Here is a 26,875-nt window from a genome sequence, read left to right as displayed (position 1 = left end):
TTTTTCAAGGCGCTGAAATTTCCTGCCGCCGCCGGTATATTAGGCTGTGAACCTTGGCCTCCTGGAAGGCACGTTTGAGAGGGTGAGGCGTTCCTCCTCGCCCTTGAGACACTCGGTTTCACAGTCTTTTCACTGCCGGGCGTGACCCCCCCTACCCCTCCCTACTTTCCATCCCTACTAGAGATGAAACGGATAGTTGTTTGGCCGGATACCGGATACCGGATATCCGGCCAGCTGCTAGGCCGGATAGCCGGATATCCGGCGGCCGGATAGTTGGCCCATAGTCTCGTTGCATGTCGTGACGAGTTTAGCGCCGCACAGGTGCATCGAACGCGATCAGTATCTATTAGTAGACTAGACTAGTCACATTTTTCGAAAATCGAATCAGTCCGAATAGAATGTCAGATTTTGCCACTTGTCTAGGGGGCAGATCGATTCGGGCGATTTCGGTTGCCATCGTGAGTGTGTGACTGAATAGCGAAAATTAAATTAGTTTACTTGCTGCATAATCTGACTGAACTGCATCTTGACATCAGAGGGCTGAGTGTGAGTATACATCAAACGCGCTCACTAGTGAGCGTGATAAATACCAAAAAATGTATGAAAATTTTAGTTTTTGAAAGTTTCCCGCTAGGGGCGCTGTAAAATCCGTCATAAATTTAATGTCATTTTTTGACGCTCTCACTAGTGAGCGCGTTTGGAAAAAACTCACACTCAGCCCTCAGACCATCAGTGATCAAAGTGAAATCGCCTATTTTGTTTGGCAATATTTCGACTTAACAGCTATTTATTATTTATGTATTCGTCATTAGAGTGAATAGCCTAGAAAAAGAAATTAGTTTTTTTAAAGGCCTTAACATGGCTTTTTGTAGCTTTTTGGATTTGAAATAAAAGCCGTCATTATTTTATGCCATTTTATTGATGTTTACCTCAAAGATTTAATGTATTTCATTTTATTAATAGGAAATTGTCGTCGTTTTTTAATATCCGGTATCCGGCCGGATAGTAAATTTAGGCCGGATATCCGGCCTACCGGATAGTTACCGGATATCCGTTTCATCTCTACTTTAAACGTCTAGACTTGTGGCGCCATGTTGTCATCAGATAATTAGAATTTAGTGTTAATTTGTAAGGTCACTTTTTAGGATTATTTCAACTCGCACTTATCTTGTGAGTTGTGACCCAAATGGACGACGTATGATGAAACTTTCGATAAGTATAATCAAATTGAATACTTAGTTACGTAAAACTTTTTAAAGCGCACCTCATATTATGTTTGTCTATCTTATTGACAGTCGTTGCAGGATATTCAATTTCTTCAGAATCTACTTGATGGATAGACCTCTCTTAAAATGGGATCTTCTTACGATTAAGCTAAACCCGTANGTTTGACTATAGAGCGTGAGAACACGCACACAGTCACAATTATTTTAGTGTGAATAAAAATAGCATCGAAATTACCTAAACTTGACATGCCACGCTAGACGTAAACGCTCTTAATAGCTGTCCAGTTGGCGAAAACAAGAATTTCAAACAAATTGTATTGTTTTGTAAGAGCTGGGTCAGGTGCACACGAAAATGATAACACAATACAATAAACACTTTTGTTACGAAATAGTGACATAGTATAAATAGGTACATATTACGATGGCACCAGTGAGTACTGACTGAGGCACCCGTGGCACGACTTTGTCAGGCACCGTTCATTGATAGAAGACTAGAATGTTTCAAAATTGTGAAGGCTTAACGAGCCTTCCCAAATATACCTACATCTTTTCGAAAAAAGGACTATCAATTGGTACTCCACAGTCCACATGTTAATAGAATTCATCACCATTAGACTACGGAGACATTATACGTAACAAGTATTCAATGAATAGACCGAGATTTTAATTCAACAGAACAAGTTTCTTTCTGGTAAAAATTACAGGCAATGCGGGATCAAATTACTGCAAGCACTTCTACAACTTTGTTCACTACAAATTCAGGTAGGTGCTATTGATTCACCAGCATTTTCTATTTCAAAACGAAAATAAATTCTCTTTGCACTTTGCTGCATACGGCGTTCTTTCAAACTGTACCCCTATAACGTGTTTTGAATCTGCGCACGACTGCTTTTGGTCTATGTGGTGTATGTTAACGTAAATCGGAGAACGTTTTATTTTGCACTGAGCTCCCTAGAGTGCATACAATCCCATCTAGTCCGAAATCTTCAAATGACCCCTGCAAAGTGAACCTTTGGACTCCGTTTTAATCGGTATTAAAGATCGGTTTGGGGATTCAGGGATTTAAAAGCTTTTTGCACTCTGAGAAATTAAATTCGAAAATCCAAAACTGAGATTTAAGAGATTAAATAAGTTTTTAACAAAGTTGTCTGTCTGTATCAGACAAAAGACAATATTATATTTGATTTTACTTATAATTCTAAGAATATTTAATATTAAAAGATCTCTACAGAATTTAATCTGGCTCTATTTTGCCTGCTCACAATATTTAGCTTGCTCTATAAATAAATATCTCTAAATGTCTAATGGTTTTTCCAACGAGTTGTATGATAGAATTCTTTAAAAATAATAATATTCAGGGTTAAGATGGCAAACGTATCAATAATTCCCTTTTGCATATTGAAACTGATTATTTACTTGCTAGCATTTCAGTCACATATTAAGAACGTTCATATGAAAGATCATGATCGCATATACGACTACGAATAATATTATTTATGAAAAAATCTCATCTCAATCTCGACCATCTCATTTCTGTTTTTACATCTTTTACAGCAAAAATCAGAACCCTTTTAGGTACTAATAACAAGATATGACCATACGAAACAAGTTCCATCATCACGATGTGAACTTCGCGCGTTACTGACAATTTATTGTTGTTGACATCCCTACATGCTAAAAGCCTTATTGTGGCCATACTGGTGAAAGAAGAGAGTGGGTATATTTCGGAAGAAATCATAAAGATTTCTGTGCATTTAGTTACAATATGATGGCTTATGTTATATGTCTATTATTCTCTCTATTTATAGCATTTCCAAGTTCGTTGCACAACCAGAACAATGATGTCCCATAACCTATATTCAAGAGTGCGATACCACAAGAGAACTAGCCGAAAACGGTCGTAATATTTTATCGTTATGAAACTGGTATGCGGGAGATATTTTTATCTCTGTCATTAGCCTTGATTAATGACGCTGTGTGAGAGAGAACACAATATTAATGGTGTGCCATTGTTGCGGATTGAGATATTTGGGAAGTTGGAGCCAGGGTTCTGACTTCTGATGCAGTTCCGAACAATGCTAACTATGATTGATATGCAGAACTGGGAAATGTGGTAACTATAGGTCGTATACTATATTATGGATGCTGTAGACTGCATACACGCCATTGATGACATTAGTTAGTTATCATAAAGTAGAACAGTTAATAGCACATCAGGGGGAGTGTGAGTTTACGTGAAACGCATTCGATATCGACTGCGTAAAAAGTGACATTAAATGTATGACGGATTGTACAGCGCCTCTAACGGAAACTTTGAAGAACTCACACGGCACCCCCAGATTATACATTTTTAGTAAAGAGCACCTATTATAACTTACGTAAGAGACCACATCGTTTATATTGATGTCCTACCGTTTGTATTAAATTATTTGAAAGCATTATAATATTATTTCAATAAGATATTAAAAAAAGAAAAATTTTAAGAACCACCCACCACTTATTATGATTCAGTTAGAAGTTGAAGAAATATTAGATTTCACTCATATCTTTGAGCGGTTGCTAATGAACACATTGTTACATTTTACTTATCTTCATTTGGCGTCCAAAATTAGAAATCTCTGAAAAGAACTATCTGAAAACTTTTCATCTTGTTCTCGTGCAAGAAACGCTGGGATAGCCGACTCTCATAAAGTTTAGGTCTAGAAAGAAAGCAAAGCTAAATAAAGGCAAGTTCACAAAGATCCCTACAACTACGAGTATAAGTTTTAAAGTTCTGTGTACATTGTAAGTTTCGTGGTCTTCAACAAATACAAATAATGTATTTATCTTGAAACATTACTCGTGTTGTAGTTTTGACGAATATTGAGTGCCATGAATGAAAAAAATTCAGTACAATACCTAATCAAAAGATATCGCGTTATAAATATTATTTTAAGAAACACGTCTAAGTTTTCGACGTCAAATACCTCCAGCAGGTTATTCATCATATAACAATAACATAAATACTTAAGACTTTATAGTGCACAATACTTAGTCGTAACTCGAGTTTAACAAAGTGTGCACTGCACTTAAGAGTCACGGAGTAAAGAAAAATACCCCCGTTGGATCGCCCAGTCTACCATTTTGACTCGAGATTTTTTATTATCTTTACTGGCTCTGGACTATGGAAAGAGGGAATTTATATTACAGTTACGACAGTAATGTTTCCTGAAAAATGAGCTTGCAAAATGGAGGTTTAAATTATCGCAAGATACAAAGGCGCGTGACTCACTAATTTTGATGCAGCGATAAAGTAATTTAGGCTCTGCTGGGTATATTTTTTAACTATTTCTTTATTACAAGTGGTAGTTTTCATTAACAATATTAATGAACACTTATAAGATTCTACTCCAAAAATGATCGTGACTGAAAAGAATGCTAATATTGTTTTCTAAAATTGCTTTAGCTTAATGTTTATTTTTGTGGTGTATGATAATCTCGATTAACACCAAACGTTTTGCAAAATCTAAAAACTGATTATCCTGTGATAAGTATGTATCTGTCTTGTATGATGATGTATGATATAGATTAATTATGCAAGTTTCTATGAACTGAACATTAACGTAAAACAATATTTTATCCCAAGCAGTGACTTCTATTGCTTCTATTGATCTTCCAAATCATAAAACAAGTGAAGCCGCGGCCAGAACACAATGAATATTCTGTTCATCAATCAAGGTTAACGAAACAAAATGTAATTCTAATTAAATATTGTTGTTGCGGCGTTCTATTAAATTAAGTACCAGGAGTGTAGAGCAGGGGCGGAGATTAAATTCCCGATTAGGGATTACTAAGCAAGCGCAGTCGGGTACAAAAACTGCACCCGAGGGACAGATTGAGTTACCTTCAAGCCTTTCTTTTGTTTGAAGTCGAAAAAGGAGTCGAGGAAAAACTTGCAATTTGTGAACCCCGCGATTTGGAGGGATCTTCGATTTCTAAACTTTGTAGGACTAAACTTCAAAACATTTCAGCACAAAAATTGTCTTCAACGCGATATTATTCTGTTATGCAACATTTTCAATTGCTGTTGGACAAAACAGAATTTATTTTTATTTTTCAAAATAAACAGACAGTTTTATGCGGTGCACAACAAAACATATTTATCTATTTAAAGATAAAATAAAAAGGAAAAAAAAAAACATTTTTATTTAGACCTTAGTACTTGATCACGTTCCACTTTTTCCAAATACCTACCGTTGGAAATATCGAATAATTTCCAGCAACATACAACATGCTAAGCTCTTGTAGCCCGAGGTGGTTAGATCGTTAGTTGGAATTTCGTCCCTATTGCCCAGGAGTAGAGTCCTCTAAAATGGAAAATGTTAAACCTCATGGAAGCGAAGATATTTATAGAGGACGCCGTGAGAGCACGGCCGGTAAATGCATTGATATATCTTTGGAAACTGCACTCGATAGGCCACGGGAAAAAATAATTTACGTTTTGACACTAGAAATTCTGGTGAACAGCCGTTAAAGCCAGAACAGCAGTAACCATAAATAAGTATGCATTTATAAAATCGTATATTTTTATTTACAAATCATGATTTGAAATTTTGAAATTTCTAAATAGTCCAGTCAATAAAGCATTATAGATGGAAAACTGTAGAACACAATTTCTGACTTCAGGACTTTATTAAGACTAGTTAGGAGGTGAACATAGCAAAAGTCCCCGCCCTTAGCCCTTGAGCCGGCGGGGAGAGGGGGGTTTAAAGGTGCCACTTTTCGGTTTTTCGCTTAATCCCCGGAAACTATGCGTCCTAGTGACATGACTACTAATAAAATTTCCAATTTTACCGACCTTCTAGAGCAGATGCCGTAAAAACTATACAAGATATAGAAAAACTTGACGGTCTCACCTATAGCAAATTGAATAAGCTTTTTTTGGTTCATAGTAGTCATGTCACTAGGACGCATAGTTTCCGAGGATTAAGAGAAAAACCGAAAAGTGATACCTTTAAACCCCCCTCTCCCCGCCGGCTCAAGGGCTAAGGGCGGGGACTTTTGCTATGTTCACCACCTAACTAGGCTAAATAAAGTCCCGAGGTCAGAAATTGTGTTCCACGGATTTCTCTCTACACCGTCGTTAAGGCATTCATTGACTGGACTAAAATAGAATAGAATAGTACGACGATAATGATTTTTAACCAGATCTTAACTTCTGGTTATGACTTTATCATTTCTTATAAGTCCACGTCTTCGAATATTTATTTTTATATAGGCAGTGTAAAAACAAGTGAGTAGTCTAGGACGGCCTTTTTCAAACGGATATAAATACCTACCTCTATAGCTGTATGCCATTTTTCTATCCGATAATCTTTATTGCTTTTTTTTTTTGTAAAATGTAGCGCATGAGACACATTAATCATCCCCCACACTTCAAACAACTTATTCTTTTAGGGAAAATTTTCCATCAAAGTTGAAAAGTTTTCACGCCATGAATTAATATTCGGAGCATGATTTATTGACACCAAGATATTTGGAATTTGTGATATCACGAAAATATTTTATCAGAATGTCCTCAGAAACTTAATAATTGTCGGGGGTATTAAATTTCATAGAACCAGGTATTGAGGTTGGTATAATTACAACTGCTATATTAAAAAGCAAACACCATTTTGCTTTTCATTAAAAGAAATTATGAGATTTGGATGTTAAAATTGTATTTTACTGAAGTCGTGGGTAGTGATCGCAGCGCGCTTACTTTTCCATGCAATTTGACAGTCTTCTCGCTAAGAATAGAAATGTACCTTAATGATAATGCTCCTGCATGTCTATAGTGTTTGCTCAATGTTGATTTAGTCGATTTTCTCCTGATAGGAACATGTAAGACAAAAATTAAATTTCCAATTTTACAGACCTTCTAGAGGCAGATGCCGCAAAAACTATACAAGATATAGAAAAACTTGACGGTCTCGCCTGTAGCAAATTGAATAAGCTTTTTTTGGTTCATAGTAGTCATGTCACTAGGACGCATAGTTTCCGAGGATTAAGCGAAAAACCGAAAAGTGGTACCTTTAAACCCCCCTCTCCCTGCCGGCTCAAGGGCTAAGGGCGGGGACTTTTGCTATGTTCACCACCTAACTAGGCTAAATAAAGTCCCGAGGTCAGAAATTGTGTTCCACGGATTTCTCTCTACACCGTCGTTAAGGCATTCATTGACTGGACTAACTTCAAATTGCAAACATAATCGTCTGACGATAACGCTCAATGCGGTTCCTATTTCAAAATTAACTATTTGCCTATGAACGCCAGACTACCTACGTTCGTGTAATTTTCTAGGTATTCTGGTTGGGCGTCGGCTTAAGAATTTGATATGACGAATGGAAATCATAAAATCATGCCGTTTTCCCGAATACGAATGGGAAGCAATGACGTGCGATCCCCTCAAACGTCCCCAAACGCCATTTGCATAATTGTAACTGCGTAATCCTTCTTCTTCAATACAAATCTCGATATTACATGCCGTGTCTGCCTCATAAAGACGGAATGTTTGTCTTTTCCAAGCGATGTCGATGTCTAATATAAATTTCGTGCCGTACGCTCCGGCACGTTCCGTTATTTGACTCAGGGTTATTGGATACGGCCGACCTCTGAATAGCAGACTTCAGACGTAATGAATACTTGATTAATTAATATACGTAAACAGTAAAATCGGGAGCGGCAGGCTAAACGTCGACACAATAGTAGCGAACACTACAACGAAATGTAAATCGAGTCGAACCCTTTTGTTAACGATAATGAGTAGGGAAACGTTTTCGTCCCGAAACGGAATAGTCCGCCAGATTGGGGAGACCTCCCGCCCGATGGGGTCGTGGGAAATTATGGCGATAAAAAGACATTGAGTACAGATGTCGCGGGTCTACTTTAATTGGCCAGTTAACAACGGTAGTGCTGTACGCAAAACGGAAGGTCGGAGTGGTTGTTACTTGTGCAATTACGCCAAATGACATGGCGACAATGTTTGAATATAGTTTCGATTAAGAGAATATTGTAACTTGATGTTCAGGCGCCGTTAGGAGGTAATATCGTAACTGTGATAGCTATGCTCATAATATAATTAAATGAGAACCATTGTCAAAATGGGTAGTTCTAGAAACACTACTAAAAGACATTTGGTTTCATTCCTAATTTATCGATTGAAGTTCATTTAGCAACTATAATAATACAAATACAGTACGATACTGAATATTTTTTTAAAGATTTGTATTCCAATAAATTCAATGTTAAAACGTCGTTGCACAAAAGCTGCTCGCTTAAATCTTAGAAAAGGCGCTGGTGATCCAAAATATGAGCCGATCTACTTTTAGGGACAGTCTGTATCTTTTGACATTTTTTAACCGTCTAACTAGTTATTAAAAATACTACTACTACTATAAGATAAGCGGAACATAATACTATGGCAACTAGATAAATATCTAAGTTTTACAATCCAATTTAGTAACAAACATCGTACATTAAAAAATATTTTCATATTAAAATAATCTTTCTACATTTGTCATCAGGCATTTAAAGCACACCAGAAAAGTTTTAACTACCATTATACTAGTACCCATAACCTACTAAAATATTAAATGCATTTTCCCAAACTCAATGAGTTCACATTGGTTTCCACAGCGCCCGGTCTAAGTCCATCTTTTGCATAGAGCGCGATACCGCCCGTGCTTTTGTAGGGACGTTGAATATTTAATGTAAAATTCTCAGTTCGATAGTGCGATACATAAAGCCATTGTCAATTATGCTAAGAGCTCATAAGATTTTGCCTGTTCAGCGCAACAGTCGCAGTATTTGAACAGCTTTTGTAAGTAAGAAATGAGCTGAATGATATAAAAATGATAATGGAAGGATTATGAGTTGAATTAAAATACTGTTCGCTGCTTTCATTGTTTCAATTGTGTTGAATAATATTAAGTGTAAAATAATGAAGAACTTTTGAACGTCAATCGCTCTACATTCTTCACTTTTCCACTGATTGATTTCCCGGTAAGATTTCTACAGATCGAAATGTATCGGACCTTTTTTTCTCTTTCAGAAAGAAAAATACAGTAATATTATAAACTTTTTATAGTTCCAAAATACTGAACTGTCCTATGCATGACATTGACAGTGGGGCGCCACCGTCAATAACGGATCGCTAGTTCCGATTTTTGCCATGTTGGAAACCATATAGTTGAACGATGGTAGCGCCCCCCTGTCATTGAGTTTGGTGGGACAGTTCAGCGTGGGTCATCTATAATAAGCTTTTGAAAGTTTTGAATCAACAAAGTCTTAGGCAAATGGATCATGAATGTGACTCATCCTAATATTTTAGTCCTGAGGAGATACACGATTTGCGAAATGTACGCATGTTAATGAAACGACATAATAATTTTGTATAATTACCCAATTAGTGTTACTAACTCCTGCCGCTTGCGTCATAGACGTCAGACGGGAACTTACGGTGAAATAAATTTGTTTATAAAGTATTCATCAGACTTAGACCTAAATGATTATTTAGTTCAGACTTAGTTCATGATATTTCATACAAGTTTTAGGCCATGAATATAAATCTAGATAACAATCGTTACAAAGTGACTCTACTAACCATAAAAACAAACACTGAACAAAAGTGATACAATTTTTGAAGTTCAGTAAAATTATACAACACCTAGTTAAACGTTTATGAGAACGATCCTCAACTCGCAAAGACGATAAAGGTAAGCTAGAGAATTAAATACCTAATTGTGTTGTTTGCTTTCCAAGCACCGTTCAGCTGAAAACCGTAAATTCTTTAACTCCGACTGCACTAGCTAGTAAATTTAGCCAGAGTTGCGTCGGTTCATTACCGGTTAATTTATTGAAACGCGCGAAATCTAATTTCACTTAGCACTTTCGAATTAATGCGGTTTAAGACTAGGTTTATTTGGGATTGCGTTTGCGAGGAATCAAATTGAATGTGATTATGTGTTATGTGTTTCTTTATTTTTAATTTGTGTTTAAGTATTGAGATCACGCTCGTATTTCTAGCTTGTTATTGGTCTAAATATTGAATTTCATCCAATCAAAACCTCAATCTGTGCCCGAGATTAAGTTTTCAAGTGTTGTTTCATAGTAATAAGAATCAAAAACAAGTTATGTCATATTTTCGTAGAGACATTCTATTCCTCAACACAAATGACAATTTATCCCAACCATAACAAAAGTTTACCCCGATTTCATTCCAGATATTTGCAATTACATCTCAAACAACGGAGCCTTCGGAGTTCCACCAAATGGCGTTTCCAAATTCAGAAACAATCCAACATCTCATTAAGCGCAAAACACATAATTTCTGACAAACAGACGGCGGCCATCGCGGCCCTTTCGCTTGCAGGCAAGTGGAAAATCTGAACGGGGCCCAAACAATTCGTTGACCTGAAAATCTTAGACCAGTCTCTCTCTGTCCACAGATTAATTAGTCTACGCAAACATCCCAACTAATCTCGAAATCTGCGTGCACTGGAGCGAAATAAATAATTATCTCAGCATGTGCAACATAATTTCTAACGCAAACATATTTAAAATGTCGTATATTAAGTGCCAGCAACGCAACGCTCAGTCGTGGGAAACCACGCATATGTGAAAGTGCTGTAAAGGAGACTTAAGTGTTAGAGAAATAGGAACCCCCGAAACATGGAAGAAGAAAATAATAATGGCGAGAAACAGAAGGTAAGTGTCGGGTATCTCGTTACGATACATCTTTGAGTGTTTTCTGATGTTCGTGTTTTATGTTGGGAATATTCGTTCAAAGGGCATCTTCAAAGGGAAGGAAAGGGCCCAATAAAATTTGTCGACAATTAAACTCTAAGGGCTCATTCCGAGAGTGATCCCGTTTTTAATATAAAATACCTGTTTGCTCCGGTTTATTAGTACACTGTTATTTTGTTATTGCGATGTTGTAAGCAATTACTTGAATGCCAATATTTTAACAGAACAAAACGAAAGGGGAGAGGCGACGAAGCAAGCCCGAGATGGATTCAGGAAAAGATGAAATAAAGAAATTCAAGGAAAACCTCCTGCAATCGGTTGCTTCTGGAGAGTAAGTACAATAGTTGTTTTAGTCATATTAATCCACTAAATTCATGTTTTCGGTAACTTTTCTTTTAACGCATTTACATTATTTATTTACTTCTCATGAATGTACAAAAAATGCAAATATAATTCAGAACATGAAACGGCCTGGGTTTTGTCTACGGACTATTGACAAATAAGTTTTCAATAAAAGTTGAAAATTAAGAATTACTTTGGCGAAAGTTCCAATTTTGAATTTTGAAGAGGGCGACCCTCTCATTGCATACTAAATCAAATTACTGTAAATATCTGTAAAACCTACATTTTAAAAAGTGTGCACTACCACTACAGCTTAATTTCTATAAAGCAAACCTGCAAAGTGTTGCTCACGACCTATCCCGGTCATCCCGGAGTCCCGCACATTACCCGCTACTGCCACCGGGAATAAAAAACAAGTGCTTTTGCGTGGCGCAAATTACGCAGGTTCTTTGGTAAGGTTGAAAATTAGAGTTGGTTTAATTAAGTTCGGGAGATTTAATTACATAATATACTTACAATAATTAAGTTTTCACCTAAAGAGAAGTACGATAGTTGTATAAGAATGATTTGACTAAAGGATTTTTAATGGATAGACTAACCACAATCCGTAAGTAAGTACCTACATAACATACTTGTAGATTTATATTTTTTTGAATGGAAAACATTTCAACTTTTATAACATCGAGTTCATGTCTCTGGTTGCTCATGAGAAAATAAATTAAAAAACATGGCGAATCTATAAGGGTTCCGTTTTTTGCCATTTTTCTACGGAATCCTAAAAAATCAAGGTTAACTGTTAATTTTAAAATTAAAATAATACGTTAATTCGTGATTCCTTCTATTTATCTTCCTTGGCTTATTCCATTGCACGTAGTGAAATAAAAAATTCAAGGGGTTGTATGTTAAAGTTCATAGCAGTTTTATGGATAGCCAACGACTCTATCCCATATCCATGATGAAAAAATAAGTCTTAACATTTTACTATGTCATTTTCTTTCAAGTTCCATAGTACGAGTACATACTCGTAGGTCAAGGTTTTGCTACGTAGTAAAAGTATATTGCATTATATTCAACTAGCTTTTGCCCGCGGCTTCACCCGCGTGAAATTTAATTTGTCACAAATCGTCGTAAATTATAGCCTATATGTTATTCTGGGTTATAAACAATAATACTGTAAAGTTTCATCAAAATCCGTTCAGTAGTTTTTGCGTGAAAGAGTAACAAACATCCATCCAGACATCAAAACATCCAGTCATCTAAAATTTCGCATTTATAATATTAGTAGGATAAGTAGGATATTTTTACTTCCATTTAAAGAAATAGTGTCGCTACGACGAACACATTTTTATTCCGCTTCCTTTAGGACGACTTTTGAATAACAATCTTCTTAAGGTAATGGTATTAGCTTGGTATATTTTTCCTTTTCAAGAAATTGTGTCCATAAATTATATAATCTGGGAGTGCTTAGGATTTTTATAAACTTTGGCTGTTCAGATTGTTTGTGATTCTTATTTGGAAGCCGATTAAAAATAAAACCGATTTTTTAAAAATAGATATTATAAATTGATATGACTGAAATATTCAAAAATATCATCCAAACTATCATCTAACCTATCTAAGAAATGCTTGGAGTCAAACTTGACGTAAAATGTATTCGTTCGTTCGTTCGTTTCAGCCGAAAGACGTTCACTGCTGGACAAAGGCCTCCCCCAAGGATTTCCACAAAGTCCGGTCCAGCGCCGCACGCATCCAGGCACCTCCCGCGACCTTCACCAGATCGTCGGTCCACCTAGTGGGAGGCTTGCCCACGCTACGTCTTAATTTAATCTAATTTATGTCCTTTTCAGTACGATAATGTCCGAGAATGGGTACGACGAAATAGCGATCCCACAACCAGCCCGGTCCCGATCGGCCTCCAGGGCTAGGGAAGCTCTGCATATACCCGCAAATGTTCTAGCCGAGCTGGATGAAACGAAGCTGTTTGAGCTGAAAGAAGTAAGTATTTAACATTTCAGCACTTAAGGGATATTTTAAATAGACTATCTATGTCAAAGATATTCTAGATCCACAAACATATTCGCTGAAGTGAATGAATTGAAGCTACAAATATTCTGTGATCAAGATACCTCAATAAAGTTGAGCAAAGGCCCTTAATGTTATAACTATTAAAAATCTCTCTGTCTGTATGCTTATTTTTAAACTAAGTCACTAATTTTAATGCGGTTTTCATCAACAGATAGAGTGATTAAATAGGAAGGAAGATTTAGATTCATAATGCATTGCACCAGTCAAGCCATGCCAAGCGGATGCAGGTCGCTAATTTGTAATACCACATTGGTATTAGTCATCATATTCATAAATAAAACAGAAGAGATTCGGCAACTCTTAAAATGCATCACGAAAAAAGAGGTTTAACAGATAAAAATAAAGCTCTCTGTTAAAAACTACGGCTTTCCCGAAGCTTCACCTCTCCCGAAGGTACTAACATTCACACCGTTGTAATCCTATTAGGTACCAACTTAGTTACTTACACTCTCTGATAGTATAATACCTATTCAGACGATACCTGCTTCTATTTACCTACTGAGAACATGGGAAGGTGAGCTTACATATAAGTAACAAGTAAGTAACTTAATATTTGTTCTTTAGCGATTGAAGGTTTGATCCTAGTATAGAAATGATGACTTTCAGTATTAATTTAGATACATGCTTCAAAAGACTTAATTTTTTGATCCAGATACACACATCCTTAGCTATGATGAAGTCTTAATTACCTACGAGTTTATACTGGTTATCCATATCGATATGTTAGGTAATTCTAAGACTTATTAAAATACTGAAATACCAGGTTTAATGGAAAAAGTTAAAAGGCCTTAATGTGATTATTAAAAATAAAAAACACCACTAACAGAGAAATATTTTACAAACGCCTGTTTAAAGAGTACCTATCTAGGCTTAATTTAGTGAATTGAAAATTAATTGTTTTGTAGCAGAGTTACTAAAATATGTATCAGTTTTCCGTAAGTTTATAATTTTCCAACTATTTTAACATAAAAGGAAAATGTACGCGTAGGTGGGCGGTTTGTTTTAGAGAAAATTGGGAAATGAAATTTTTGTAGATTGAAGCTGAAAAGTTAGTTATTTATGTAGCCTAGTTTATAGGTACTTTTCCGTCGGAAAACATCCAAAAGGTCAGAAAATTATTCCGTGGTAAATATAATAAGCCAAGAAAATCTTTTGGAAACACTATAGAAAGCCTTCTAGGTACTTATGATAATCCGAAACAAAGAAAGAACCACAAACAAGACCTTGAGATTGTTTTGACAAATATCCGGACTACAGTTTCCACTTACGTTTGTTTCCAAGAACAAAATAATTTCTATCCTTAGGTACGCTTTGATGATATTATTAGATTTTACGCAAAGTAAAATGAGATATTTCCTTGAAATTCAGATGATTTTATTGACGTTAAGGAGTACTTGCGACCGGAGCCTTCAAAATAATAATTTTACTGTTTACCACCTCAGAAATATTAGGTCGAAAAAAATCACAATAATAAGTGTTAATTGTTAAAGCATTAGCTGGGCCTTACCTTTTCATCTTCATTTAGATTACCTATTTAGGCATATTTTAGGCAGTTTCACCACCTAACTTTGACCGTAACTATAACAATAACCGGTACTTTTTTATAGAGCTTAACAGATTTTTGACGTTTGTCAAAGTTAAAGTAAGACGGTGCAACCCAGCCTTATTGTTTTAGAACCAAATGAATAAAATATGAATTTTGTTACAAAATCTTAATTCTTTACATTTTGGTAGTAAATTAGCATTTTTTTTGTTATAATAACTACATTGATGATATAGTGATCAGCATGATATTTTATGCCGTCGACTTTACTTGGAATGTGTGTTTGCAGGCATTTCTACTATTCGATTTGGATGGAGACGGCTGCATCGACCACAGCGACCTTCGTGCCACCCTCGTGAGTCTTGGAGAAAAAGTGGATGAACAGGCTGTGAGGAATATGCTGTCTGAGGTAGGTCATTTAGTTTATCAGGAGCAGGATCTTTTGTAATTTCATCATCATCATCATCATCATTTCAGCCATAGGACGTTACGTCCACCGCAGAACATAGGCCACCCCCAATGATTTCCACATTGGCCAAATTTTGTAATTCATCAGAAACAAATGAGGCATTTAGCCTTCATTACTTGCCTTGGCCTGGCCAGATGAGAGGCCTTTTATTCGCATATTTATTTTATTACTGGAGATGGTGGTAATAATCTTTATAACTAGGTGGACCGATGATCTGGTGAAGGTCGCGGGAGGTGCCAAAATGCGGGCGGCGTAGGGCTGATCGTTGAGAAAATCATTGGGGGAGGCCTTTATCCAGCAACGAATGAACGAACGAATCTATATAAAATCAAAAACTATGATAGATCTAAACACAATGCCAGCACTGTCTGAAACCAAATCTAAGATAAGCACGTAACCGTCTTCAATAGAAGGTACGGATTACCATCCTATCTCCAAAGCGATGTCAATCTACACTGTGACACGGGACAGGAAATCGAACCCGGTACCCTTTGAAATAGATACGATCAATGCAAACATTATTACATAGACATATTCTAAGCGGAATTTTCACAAGACAGTGGTGTGTTTTGATGGTTTTTTAAGGTTAAGCAAAGGCTCAATGAAACGATGCTCAAAGTTGAATCGCTGATACGCGTCATTAAATAGACACAACGTGTATTTGGTATTTAATTGGTTTTTTGTTTGTCACTATATACGACTATAATAAATTTCGAGACAACTTAAGTTGGTGAAAATAAATAAATAAAAAAATGAATAAAAATAAAACTTATCCTACTAATATTATAAACGTGAAAGTTTGTATGGATGTCTGGATGTGAACATGTTTTTTTCTCTTTTACGGAAAAACTACCTACTTAACGGATTTTGATGAAACTTTACAGTATTATTGTTTATCCCAGAATAACATACAAGCTATAATTTATGACGACCTGTGACAAACTAAATTTCATGCGGGTGAAGCAGCTAGCAAAAGCTAGTAAAATAATAAGACAAAGATTATATCCGTTTTTTATAGAAAAATACGTAAGATAATATTGAAATTTTAAAGCTTGGATACAATGCAATATTATTATACTTTAATATCCCAAACATGCCTTGATTCTATTTAATTATAACAATGACAGAGGCGACTGAATTTCACAAATTCATAAATGAAAGCATTTAATAATTCAGATATTTCCCTTTTTGACGTGGTCGCATACATAACTTTTCACAGAGAATATTTATCGGAATTCTTCCGAATTTCGACCGGCCATCGCGGCAGAGTAAAACATGTTATGTCACATCGAGGTACGAACTTCCTCTGGACGAAGGTCGGTTAGACAGACTCTGAACATAAAACCGTTCTGCTGTTTCGGCAAGTTAAGCTTATAGTTAATTTATTTATTGTAATAAATAAAGCAGTATTTCTACCTAAACAAATAAATAACCTATATTAAAAAACAAGTCAAGACTTAGGTACTACTTTAAAATTTAAACATTCGTAAATTGTTTTTTAGTTAGTCAAAGCAACATAATACTTGTAAATTTGAAAATATTTATTCCTCTTTATTTAAAAACTTTCAGCTTGAATATTATAGTATTGAGATAAATCATACCCAAGAGGAGGCATTAGGCTTTTTCAGATTTCTTCAGATCAGACAAGGTCGTGGGTTCAATTCCCGCCTTTAGTTTAATTTCTTCAAGTTATAAATTTAGATTTCTGTTTGGGACCTATGCTTTTTATATGGGGAGCCGATCATTCTCAAGTCAGGCGTATAAAAAATAATATTTTGCTGAGACTATCTGTCTCTCAACAAACTGATAGATAGATTGTGCAAACTTTACCGACGTAAAAATGTAGCGGAGTAAAATAATCTAAAGGAAAGTTATTTACACTCAATTCATGTTGTAGACACAATTTTTCGGAATTCCCTTACAATGTTATCGTAATTTACTTTATCTTAGGGTGTGCGAGTTTCATAAACAGTTTTGTATTTTTCCTTTTCCGCTTCTTAAACTCAATTTAATCGCAAGAGTTTGTACACGGCTGATAATGGAACTCAAACGAACAATTTTTGATTAGATTTCAAAAAGTTTTTTTATAAATATTTCCATAATTATTATCAATAGCATTTCTATATCTTTTTAAAAGCAATATGCCATTAGTTTGCCGCTTGTAACGTAAATATTATGTCTGGCAAAATTTTCCCGACCCGAAAGTTGTTAGAGCGCAAATAAATTCTAACTCTTCTAAATGGTGCGTAAAATAAATGGATATTTTTTCCAGGCCCCTAATCCGCTGGATTTCGACGCGTTTGTCAATCTGCTCGGGTACAAAACTCTAGAGCTTGACTCCGAGGACACGCTGGTGGCAGCACTTTCGCGGTGGGACAAGGACAATTCGGGACTCATTTCTGAGGAGAGGTGATTATTGTTGCTTTTTATTATGTTATTTGGAATTATGGACATTTCGACGCGTTTGTCAGTCTGCTCGGGTACAAAACTCTAGACTAGAGCTTGACTCCTAGGATACGCTGGTGGCTTTCGCGGTGGGACAAGGAAAATTCGAGACTTATTTCTGAGGAGAGGTGATTATAGTTTTCATTAAACTATTCCTTGTCTCATAATCGATGCGTTTGTTATGTCAATCTGCTCGGGTACAAAACTCTAGAGCTTGACTCAATGGAATTGAGAAGATTTTGTCCGTCTTGTTAATCTGTTCGGGTACAAAACTTATGAGCTTGACTCAAAGGATACTCTGATAGCAGCACTTTACGATGGGAAAAGGACAATTCGGGATTCATATTCAGGATAGGTCATCATAATAGTTTTTAGGTCATAATATCAATTCAAATAGATTTCACGTTTGATCTCAAGTTTGATACACTGACTACAGACATTTTCGAGAAAACCAATTAATTCAAACTTACCAGCTATGTATTAACTGAGAATACTATTCTAATTTGAGTTCGATCAAATATCTTCGCCAGTTCTGCAGAATAACAAAAGTTGTAAAGTTTTAGCGTAAACTAACATGAGATACGGCGTTGAACATATTGTTAATAATTTGAAGGGAAACTTTCTGGCGCACCCAATACCTCGGAGATTAGATAAGTTGCCCTATTCGAGCAGTTTGTGGTGGTTATTACTTGGTGATTACGTAAATTAATTACATTGGGCCCTAAGTGCGCCCCTGGAAGCGAACACCCTTGAATTATTAATCTAGGATCCACTTATATACATAACTATAACGCAACTTACATTAATTATATTGTTTAAGTTAAATTAGTGGTAGCTGAAATTCGCGGCACAAGACGTGACATGTTTATTAATAATATTTCAGATTTATTTATTTTACCTATTAAATAATGTCATTTAAAACGCTGTAAATAAATAGCGATGAAATTACGAACTTGTCCAGTTGTACGAATCTCTATTTGAATAGGGCACTGACACAAAAATAAGACAATAATGCTATGGTATATTGTTTTAAACTTCATGGTCACCAACACAATAATGATCATGGTATATGTACCTACTCCTATGGTAACACATACCCGGCATTTTATTTTCATAGGAGTTACTTAAAAATTACGGATTGATGGTGAAAACGGGCATAAGACAAAAACATCGAAAATGGAGTGAACAATTGTTTCCTCTTCATTGATTGATTTCTTCATTTATAAGAAAAAAGATGACAATAATAAAAAGGGCTATCCAGGTTTATTACCTACATGTGTAAAATAATTATCCTTTGTATCCAATAAAACAATTGAAGATGAATGTTACAAGGTTAATATAACAGTAAGTAGCAAGTTAAAAAGTCTGTAGCCGACACGGCGCGGCCGCCAGCCACCCCTGGTATTAAATTACTTTTTCTGCTATTCGGGTGATATATTCGCCAGTTAACCTGAGATGCTATGATTTAGGCTGGCGTTGTACATTTCACAATTTGTAGCGTGGAGCAAGAAAAATTACATGACAGAGTATTCTCCAAAAACCAACACAATTTTGTTTTGAGAAACGCAACGTTAAGTTAAATAATATCTAAGGGAAAATAGACTCTAATCTCTAGTGATTTTTAAGCTCTGAGCTAGGGTTCGTTCCATCAATATAATAATAATGATTTCCTTATTAGATCACTTTTAATAATTTTGTCAAGGTACTATCGGGGACTCTTCCGCCTGACCACTTTGTAGAAATTTTAGCGTAAGCGCATCGCTCCGGTCACGTGCTCACCCCGTCTCTAATTGGTTACGCATTTTACTATATTTTTACTACGACCAATAAGAGACAATCAGGGCTTAGGTTGCAATACGAAATACCATTGTGCACTTTATTGTCATACGGTTAAGGTTTAAAACGAAATGTTTCTTTTTCTTCAATCTTTCTTAGTTTTAGGCTGAGTTGCACCACCTAACTTTGACCGTAGCTATAACGGTAACCGGTGCTTTTTGTATGGAATTTGACAGACTTTTGACGTTTGTCAAAGTTAAAGTAAGATGGTGCAACTCAGCCTTAGAATTTTTATAATAGAATTTGGTTACAAACAAATAGATATGTATTTTTTTAATATTGTGTTTTTATACGAGGTCTGTCTGCTTTTTACTTTGGCGAACTGTCGACATATTCTCTTCTTTGTTTTTTTGTGAAGTTTTGTGATCAATAACCGATTGATTTTGTTTTGTGTTGACCCGTGCTAGTAATTGGACTGTTTGATTGCCTTTTTATTGACCTCCGCGCGATTACTGAACCATGCCTCTCAAAATAAATCTTAATTCTTATACATAATATTTACTTACATACTTATCTATACATTGTTAACTGTTTAAGTATTATTTCGTTTAAAGTTTAATTGTTATTGATTTAAGACCTTGTGTAAAGACACTTAATGTGCAATAAAAAATTGAATTTGAAATAAAACTAACTTAATACTTATTATAATATTTACGATAACCAATTACCTGGATCATTGCTACCTAGTGCAATATTTGTATTAAATTGTAATAACGTAGATAAGTGTTTCTTTAAAACGGAAAACAAAAGTTGCTAATGTATTAAAAATAAATAGGAACCTATTATAGGTTTTTATCTACATTCAAGGATTTAAGAAAGTTATTATGTAGCCAGATCTTACAATAATTGTTTTTAAGCCACAAATATTCCTTAACTCTTTACTAATTAATTCAATAACATATTGTTTATAAATTATAAGTTCCGAATAAATTAAATACCTATTAAATAAGTAAAATTCTAAAGTAACTGTATGATTTTGTATTTCTCGCCTTAACTAGCTAAACTAATATCATGAGATTTACACTCTTAATATCAACAATAATTATAGAAAGGGCTACTTTTTTCTCGGGAAATTGCACAGTTACAATGTGCGATACCAATTTTGTGACCCGAGCGGGCAATCGCTAGTTCAAATTTTATCGAAGCCCCATATAATATTTTGTAGCGATTCTTTATTGGGTTTCAAATTGACTAAAATGCGACTTTGCCAAACGAGCGCTACGGATGCGGGTAATAAGCAATACTCAATCCTAAACGCTTTACATAGAGCTTGGTTTGCTAAGGCAAACATCTACAGTGGTGCGCCGACGCTGCTTAGACCCGAAACATGAATGAACGGGGGCGTAGCATAATCGAGCGTGTGTCTCAAACAATTTAGGCCCTTAAGGTGTCAAGGCGTCCGAGTCCCCGATAGTACCCATTACCTGAGTAGGTCAATGGCATGGCAAGCAATAGGTTGGGGGTTCGAGTCTATTAAATGCAATCAAAAAGATTAAAGAAAATATAAAATGATTTCATTCCGACACGTGTAATATGAACATCACTCTCCCAAGTTAAGATTCATGGTAGCCCACATGAATTTCAAAATAGTTAGGACACATAAGATAGGTATAAGTCACATTACTCTCAAAGTAAATCAAACGACAGCACAAAGCGGATTACTCGGTCGCGTACATGGAAATCTCAGGGGCTGGTTTATTAAAATTTCCCGAATAATCTGAGGTCATATTCTGTTAAACGTGCTCGACCTATTTGTCTCGCTCTCTCACACTTTCATTGAGCCAAGATAGAGAGAGAGATAGTCGAAGCACAAAATTCGTCTCCCGAAGTAGGGACTATGCTAAACTCTCAACTTTAGGTCGACGACGGGAATATTCCCGGATAATCCTCAGATTTTTTTAAGGAAACAAGGATTAGAAACCATACAGAAGTCGAATTAATTTTAGCTTTGTTTTTGCCTTTGGTTATACCTAACCCGTTTAGTTGGAACTACCTTTGTTAGTGTTGTTAGAGAAAATTAAATCGGTTTTTCTTATGCTTTGCCATTTGAATTCATTCACAAAAGAGATAATAATCATTGTTCTGCTGAAAACATTCCTCAGTTACAAGAAGCTTGAATTACAAAGATACCTAGTAATTTGGTAGCCGTTAATTGAGTAACAAATTAGTCCATTAAATTAAAAGTTTCTGTTTCATAAGCGTAATTTAAACTGAAAATAATGGCAAAAGTTGAAGTTATTACAAGAGAGAATATTTTGGAATGGTAATTTAAGCAAAACTTTTAACGAGATGATCAAAATAAACTGTCATAATTTCGCTTCATACCTTAAATGGACAGAAGTCTAATTTCTATTTGTATTCCTTTTTTATTTTTATTTGGGGTCACAGCCCTGGTGTCAGATCTCATGAGCTTTATAACTTTATCCGGCTCGAAGGACCATCGGCGTCTACATTTGACGTCTGACATAGATCATCAATTAGACCAACGATAACATGACCTAGGTCCAACATGGAATCATATTTTTAGGACTTTAGAGGTTGAACTAAGCATGCAATGTCCCAAACCTGACTAGGAATTTCCCATATTTCAGACATAAGCTGATTGAGTCTGCAATTTTTTAATGCAAAATCACTCCTATTCCAACTACATAAGATGCTCGTGTTTAGCTTGATATACCCTTTACAAGTTTAGTAACCAAACGGTCCCATAACCATGTCTTCATTGCTAATCCTAAGTTTATAGGAACAAGCCAAAGCACTTGAGTTACTAATATTGTTTGGAGCATAACTTGGAGGACAATCATTGGATTACTATTATTTAACAACAACATACATTGTTTACATGTTACTTCTACGGTTGCGACAGTTTATATTTCTCAAATGGGTAGAGAAAATCTTTTCATTTTTGCCCTTTACAAACAACAATCTTCACATTTTTGTAGCAAAATAACTTCTATGTCTGCCACAAGGTCTATCTCCATCTGCGTCCATCAAATAATAACAAAAATTTTTACCTAAAAACCGTATTTTTTTAGTATTTCCTGTTCTATACATCAAAGAATAAGATTTTAGAACCGTATTTTTTTTTCAGGATCCGACACGACTTGATGACGTTCGGGGATCGTTTCACCGAAAAAGAAGCCGACTACGCCCTCAACGATGCGCCAATCATCCAAAAAAACGGCAACACAATGATCGACTACATACGCTTTTGCAGCCAACTCGCCGGCCTCCGAAAACCAAACAAAAAACCACAGTAACAATACACCTGTTCAACTAACTCATTAAAGCAATAAAAGGTAATTAACCCANTTAAATCCGTTAACGCTATTTCAGTGACCACATTCAATAAACAGGATCCTATAAAGCCCCACAAATTTGCGTTGAGCCTTCAATTAAAAACTCGTTTGCAAAGGTAATATAGTGATTACTGTCATAATACCAAATTTATATTCAGTTATTTAATTATTTAACTCGAAGTTGGCAATTTTCTAAAAGCGAAGTTGAGATGCTCAGAAATGGAGTGTTTCCAAATGGGCTTTGCGAAATAGAGAAGTTTCAACAAGTAATAACGGACTGCTGCGAATTCAACTTCGCCGGCGGGAAGCCGACATACCGCTTCTAAACTTTAAAAATATACTAACTCTATTATTCACAGCTGTATTGTAGTCGTCAAATATTTATAAACACTTATTTTTAGCTTGTTTCAGTCTGGTGAAGTTGATTTTAATGCAGAATACAGAAGTAGCTCCATTTTTACGGGGTCGTGGTTTGGGTACATATATGGTAAGGAACCACATGCGCAGCGATGTATGTTAGCTGACCTAGAGTATAGTGCAAAGAAAATAGTAAGATACACATGATAGCCAAGCTTTAGGTTTTTTCAGTCTGGAGTTACAGTCATGGGAACGATAGGTGATATTAGTCCTGCATAATTGCGTCCAAAGGCAGTTGATAGCCGATTTTAATTTTGCAGGTTGTAATTTTGGGCATAGATTAAAGTTTTTAATATTTGGTTGAGTAAATTGTATGAACTATGTACAAAAGTAACTATTAACTAATATCTCTTGCAGTCTAGCGTTCGTGCAGACAAAACTTCGTGCTGTAGATGTATCGCTGTGCGAGCCACACTGTCTGCTTATTCACAATAATTTACAATCATGGTCACCATTTCAATTTGTAACACAGATGTTCTACTGTTCTTCTCCAACTATGCCTGAGTATTCACGTACAAAAGTCAACTTGGGGTTATATCGATAAAACAAGAGCCAGAGAGTTGGTACGCAAGTCGCATATTTCCGATAACTCGCGGCACCCGCCTGCCACCTGCTGCGTGCTCACGATGTTCGATTTAACAGTCTTAGCACATAGTTTTGTATGAACTACTCGAGCGACTGAAGCGGTATTAAGTCGTTGAAATCTGCGCTTGTATAAGATGACATTACGCTGCCTGAAACTGCGTCATAACATTTTCTGCATGGTGGAACCTCGATGGTTAAAGTAATAACATCGTATTACTTACCAGATATTTTTTTACAATTTCGACAGATGCTTCATAACTTCATTAGACAGGCACAAGACAGGTATTGGTTTTCTGACCTGGTTTGTACATCAGGAGCACGCACAGCACAGTTTATTTACGTGATTTGGATTTTTTTAGCCAACTGCCATACTCCCGCACTGTGACACAATTTTTACTTAAAACAGCTTTGGTACATTGAAAATTTCTGTGTGTGTGAGTTATTCACGGCGATTACACAGACTCAAGTTCTTAAGTTATACTTACATTTAATAAAAAAGTAAATAAAAGTAATATCATTGAGTCATGTTAATTGAAATGTTCCCTATAATGTAGATGTCGAAGTTAGTGAACGCTAGCTCGATCTCATGTGGTTCTAATAAGGTGTAGAGGAAAATATCTGCGTGACTTATTGTACGATGACTTTTCTTTTTCTTATAAAGCAAAGGTAATACATATTATTGACTCACTCGAGATGTTCCTTGTAAATGTCGAAGTCAGTGAACACCAGTTCGACGATCTCGTGCGGTGCAGCCAAGAACGTGTAGAGGAAAATTTATGTGTTTGGACGATGATTTTTCTTTTTCTTATGTTTTAGATTGAAGCAAGCTTTATAAACAAAGGTGTTATTGACTCACTCGAGATGCTCCTTGTAGATGTCGAAGTCAGTGAACACCAGCTCGACGATCTCGTGCGGGGCGGCCAGGAACGTGTAGAGGAGACAATCCACGTGTGCAGGGTACGGGCGCGGGTAGTCAGGACTGCTGAACGTGCCGCGCTCTTTGCCGTACGTAGACGTGAAGCGGATGCACGTGCAACCTGGAGAAAGAGACAACTATTAGGTTTGTTTCGTTCGTTCGTTGAACTAAAAAAAATATCGCAAACTTTTGCAGATCTTCCTATGTTGAAGATCCAATAGATCTACGTCAGACGCATATGTTTATAAGTACTATAATATTTAAGTATGATAATAGGGTGTTGACCAAATTGTTACGTGTGGGTCATATATAAGAAGAATGAAAAATCTATCTATCGTACACATAGTACCTACAGATGACGGTACATCAAGCGAAACGCTGTGGCACCCTTAAGTATTTGTAATAAGTGCTATTAANAATTTATTATTAAATTAACAGCAGTTCCGAAATTAGTTTTATTTCCATTTAAACTAAGTACTTTTTTATGAAATCAACATTATATCGAATATTTGAAACAATTGAAATGTGATGTCACGAAACTTGGACCCCTCCCACCCCTTGTCACACCATGTCACACTTTGTCGACCCCCTCCCCCCCTCTTTACGTGTGACGTACTTTATGGATGACCCCTTAAGTATTATAAGAATAGGTATAGTCTGATGCTGCTGACTGTATTTATGCTATAGAGATAGCAACTGACGTTAGGGAATTGACTTGTAGGCCCGACGATACAAAAATAAAATTAATCATAATAATAACTAATTTATCTTCTTCCATTCCAAACAAAGCTTTTATCGCAGCTGCCGAGTAAAATAATTCCAAAAGATAAAATTACAGATACTATTGTACTGAAAGGTCCTCTTTCAATTAATATGTTTCGAATTTTTTTACTTAAAACTAATTTTTAAATTTTAACTCGTTACGAGTTCTGCAGATCTGTTATTGCGTGAATTTAAATCCTCTGAAGAAATCAAGAGTAGGTTTTAAGGACATACATTGCCATAAAACTGTCTGGCAGCACGATCAGATACCTTTGTGCCCCACAAATTGTTACACGTAGAATGTGCTGGTAATTCTCAGAACCGGGTTGTAAATTATTGTCCTACCCAGAAACGGTTACATGTAAAGCCCTCTAGACTGTTAAAATTGTTGACAAGCAATTTTGACCACCGAGAATTGCGGGTGATGTTTGATTAGCCATCGAGGTTTGCTGGTCAATAAATTATATTTTTACGACTCAGAAGACAAAAACATTAGATCTCTATATTCCATAATACATTATAACACTAATATTCTTAACAAAAATAAAATAAGTAAAAAAAATACCTGTAAAACTCATTTATTTTTGCAAATAGGCTTTTAAACGGCACTTTTACACGTTCCAGTATTAACCCTACCACTGCTTCGGGACAATAAATGGGCCAGTGGTGAGAAGAAGCAGAACAAGAAACTCAGTCACCATAGAAAAAATATTTTAATTTATTGATCAATATTTTAATTATGAATGGTTTTACATATCACCTAAATGCCCGACAAAAGCGCTGACCGTCTAAAGTGATCTTAAGAACTGAATCCAAACTCCAAAGCGATCCGAAAACTTGAACTCGGCAAATCTAAATTCATTTTCTAAGAATGATTTAGTCGTAACAGGATTCAGCCTTATCTTGTCGGCGGCTTCTGTTCAATCAGATCAACAAATTCATCTTGTAATTGACATGGAGTTTTATCTTAAGAGAAATCTTTAGTTACCTCCGAACATTCCTCCCTAATCCAGCTGATTGGTTTTGACAGTATATAAATCACTAAAGGGGCGTTAAGTTTCAGATATCTATTCTAATTCGGCTTGAGTGCTTCTGTTTTTGATACAATATAGCTGATGAACTACCATTAATTATCAGAATAGTAACAAATATTTCGCTGGAAATAATTTTATTATTTACTTGATCCCC

The 26,875-nt window shown here is 35.8% G+C and overlaps 2 protein-coding genes across 2 annotated transcripts in view; one reads left to right on the top strand and one right to left on the bottom strand.

Moving 5' to 3' along the window:
- Sol1 (CUB domain-containing protein Sol1) overlaps positions 1–26,875 on the bottom strand; it is a 276,393-nt gene that overhangs the window by 121,472 nt on the left and 128,046 nt on the right. The window contains exon 4 of the mRNA XM_028308406.1: positions 24,866–25,046. Within this exon, the coding sequence (XP_028164207.1) occupies positions 24,866–25,046 (181 nt within the window). The remainder of the gene's footprint in view (positions 1–24,865; positions 25,047–26,875) is intronic.
- LOC114355529 (calmodulin-1) lies at positions 10,804–24,923 on the top strand. Its single transcript, XM_028308418.1, has 7 exons — positions 10,804–10,949; positions 11,213–11,319; positions 13,178–13,325; positions 15,248–15,367; positions 17,700–17,836; positions 22,800–23,007; positions 24,884–24,923. The coding sequence occupies exons 1-6, from the start codon at positions 10,914–10,916 to the stop codon at positions 22,966–22,968; spliced, it is 717 nt and encodes a 238-aa protein (XP_028164219.1). The 5' UTR covers positions 10,804–10,913; the 3' UTR covers positions 22,969–23,007; positions 24,884–24,923.

Source organism: Ostrinia furnacalis, unplaced genomic scaffold (genome assembly GCF_004193835.3).
Source record: "Ostrinia furnacalis isolate ACB-3 unplaced genomic scaffold, ASM419383v2 OfSCF2419, whole genome shotgun sequence".
NCBI classification, from domain to species: Eukaryota; Metazoa; Arthropoda; class Insecta; order Lepidoptera; family Crambidae; genus Ostrinia; species Ostrinia furnacalis.
Note: the sequence above shows the minus strand (reverse complement) of the source record. Positions and strands in the feature narration are given on the sequence as shown.

Coding starts and splice junctions, on each gene's coding strand:
- LOC114355529 (XM_028308418.1), top strand. CDS start 10,914: ATGGAAGAAGAAAATAATAATGGCGAGAAACAGAAG. Junction 11,320..13,177: donor CAATCGGTTGCTTCTGGAGA/GTAAGTACAATA, acceptor TGTCCTTTTCAG/TACGATAATGTCCGAGAATG. Junction 15,368..17,699: donor TGAGGAATATGCTGTCTGAG/GTAGGTCATTTA, acceptor TATTTTTTCCAG/GCCCCTAATCCGCTGGATTT.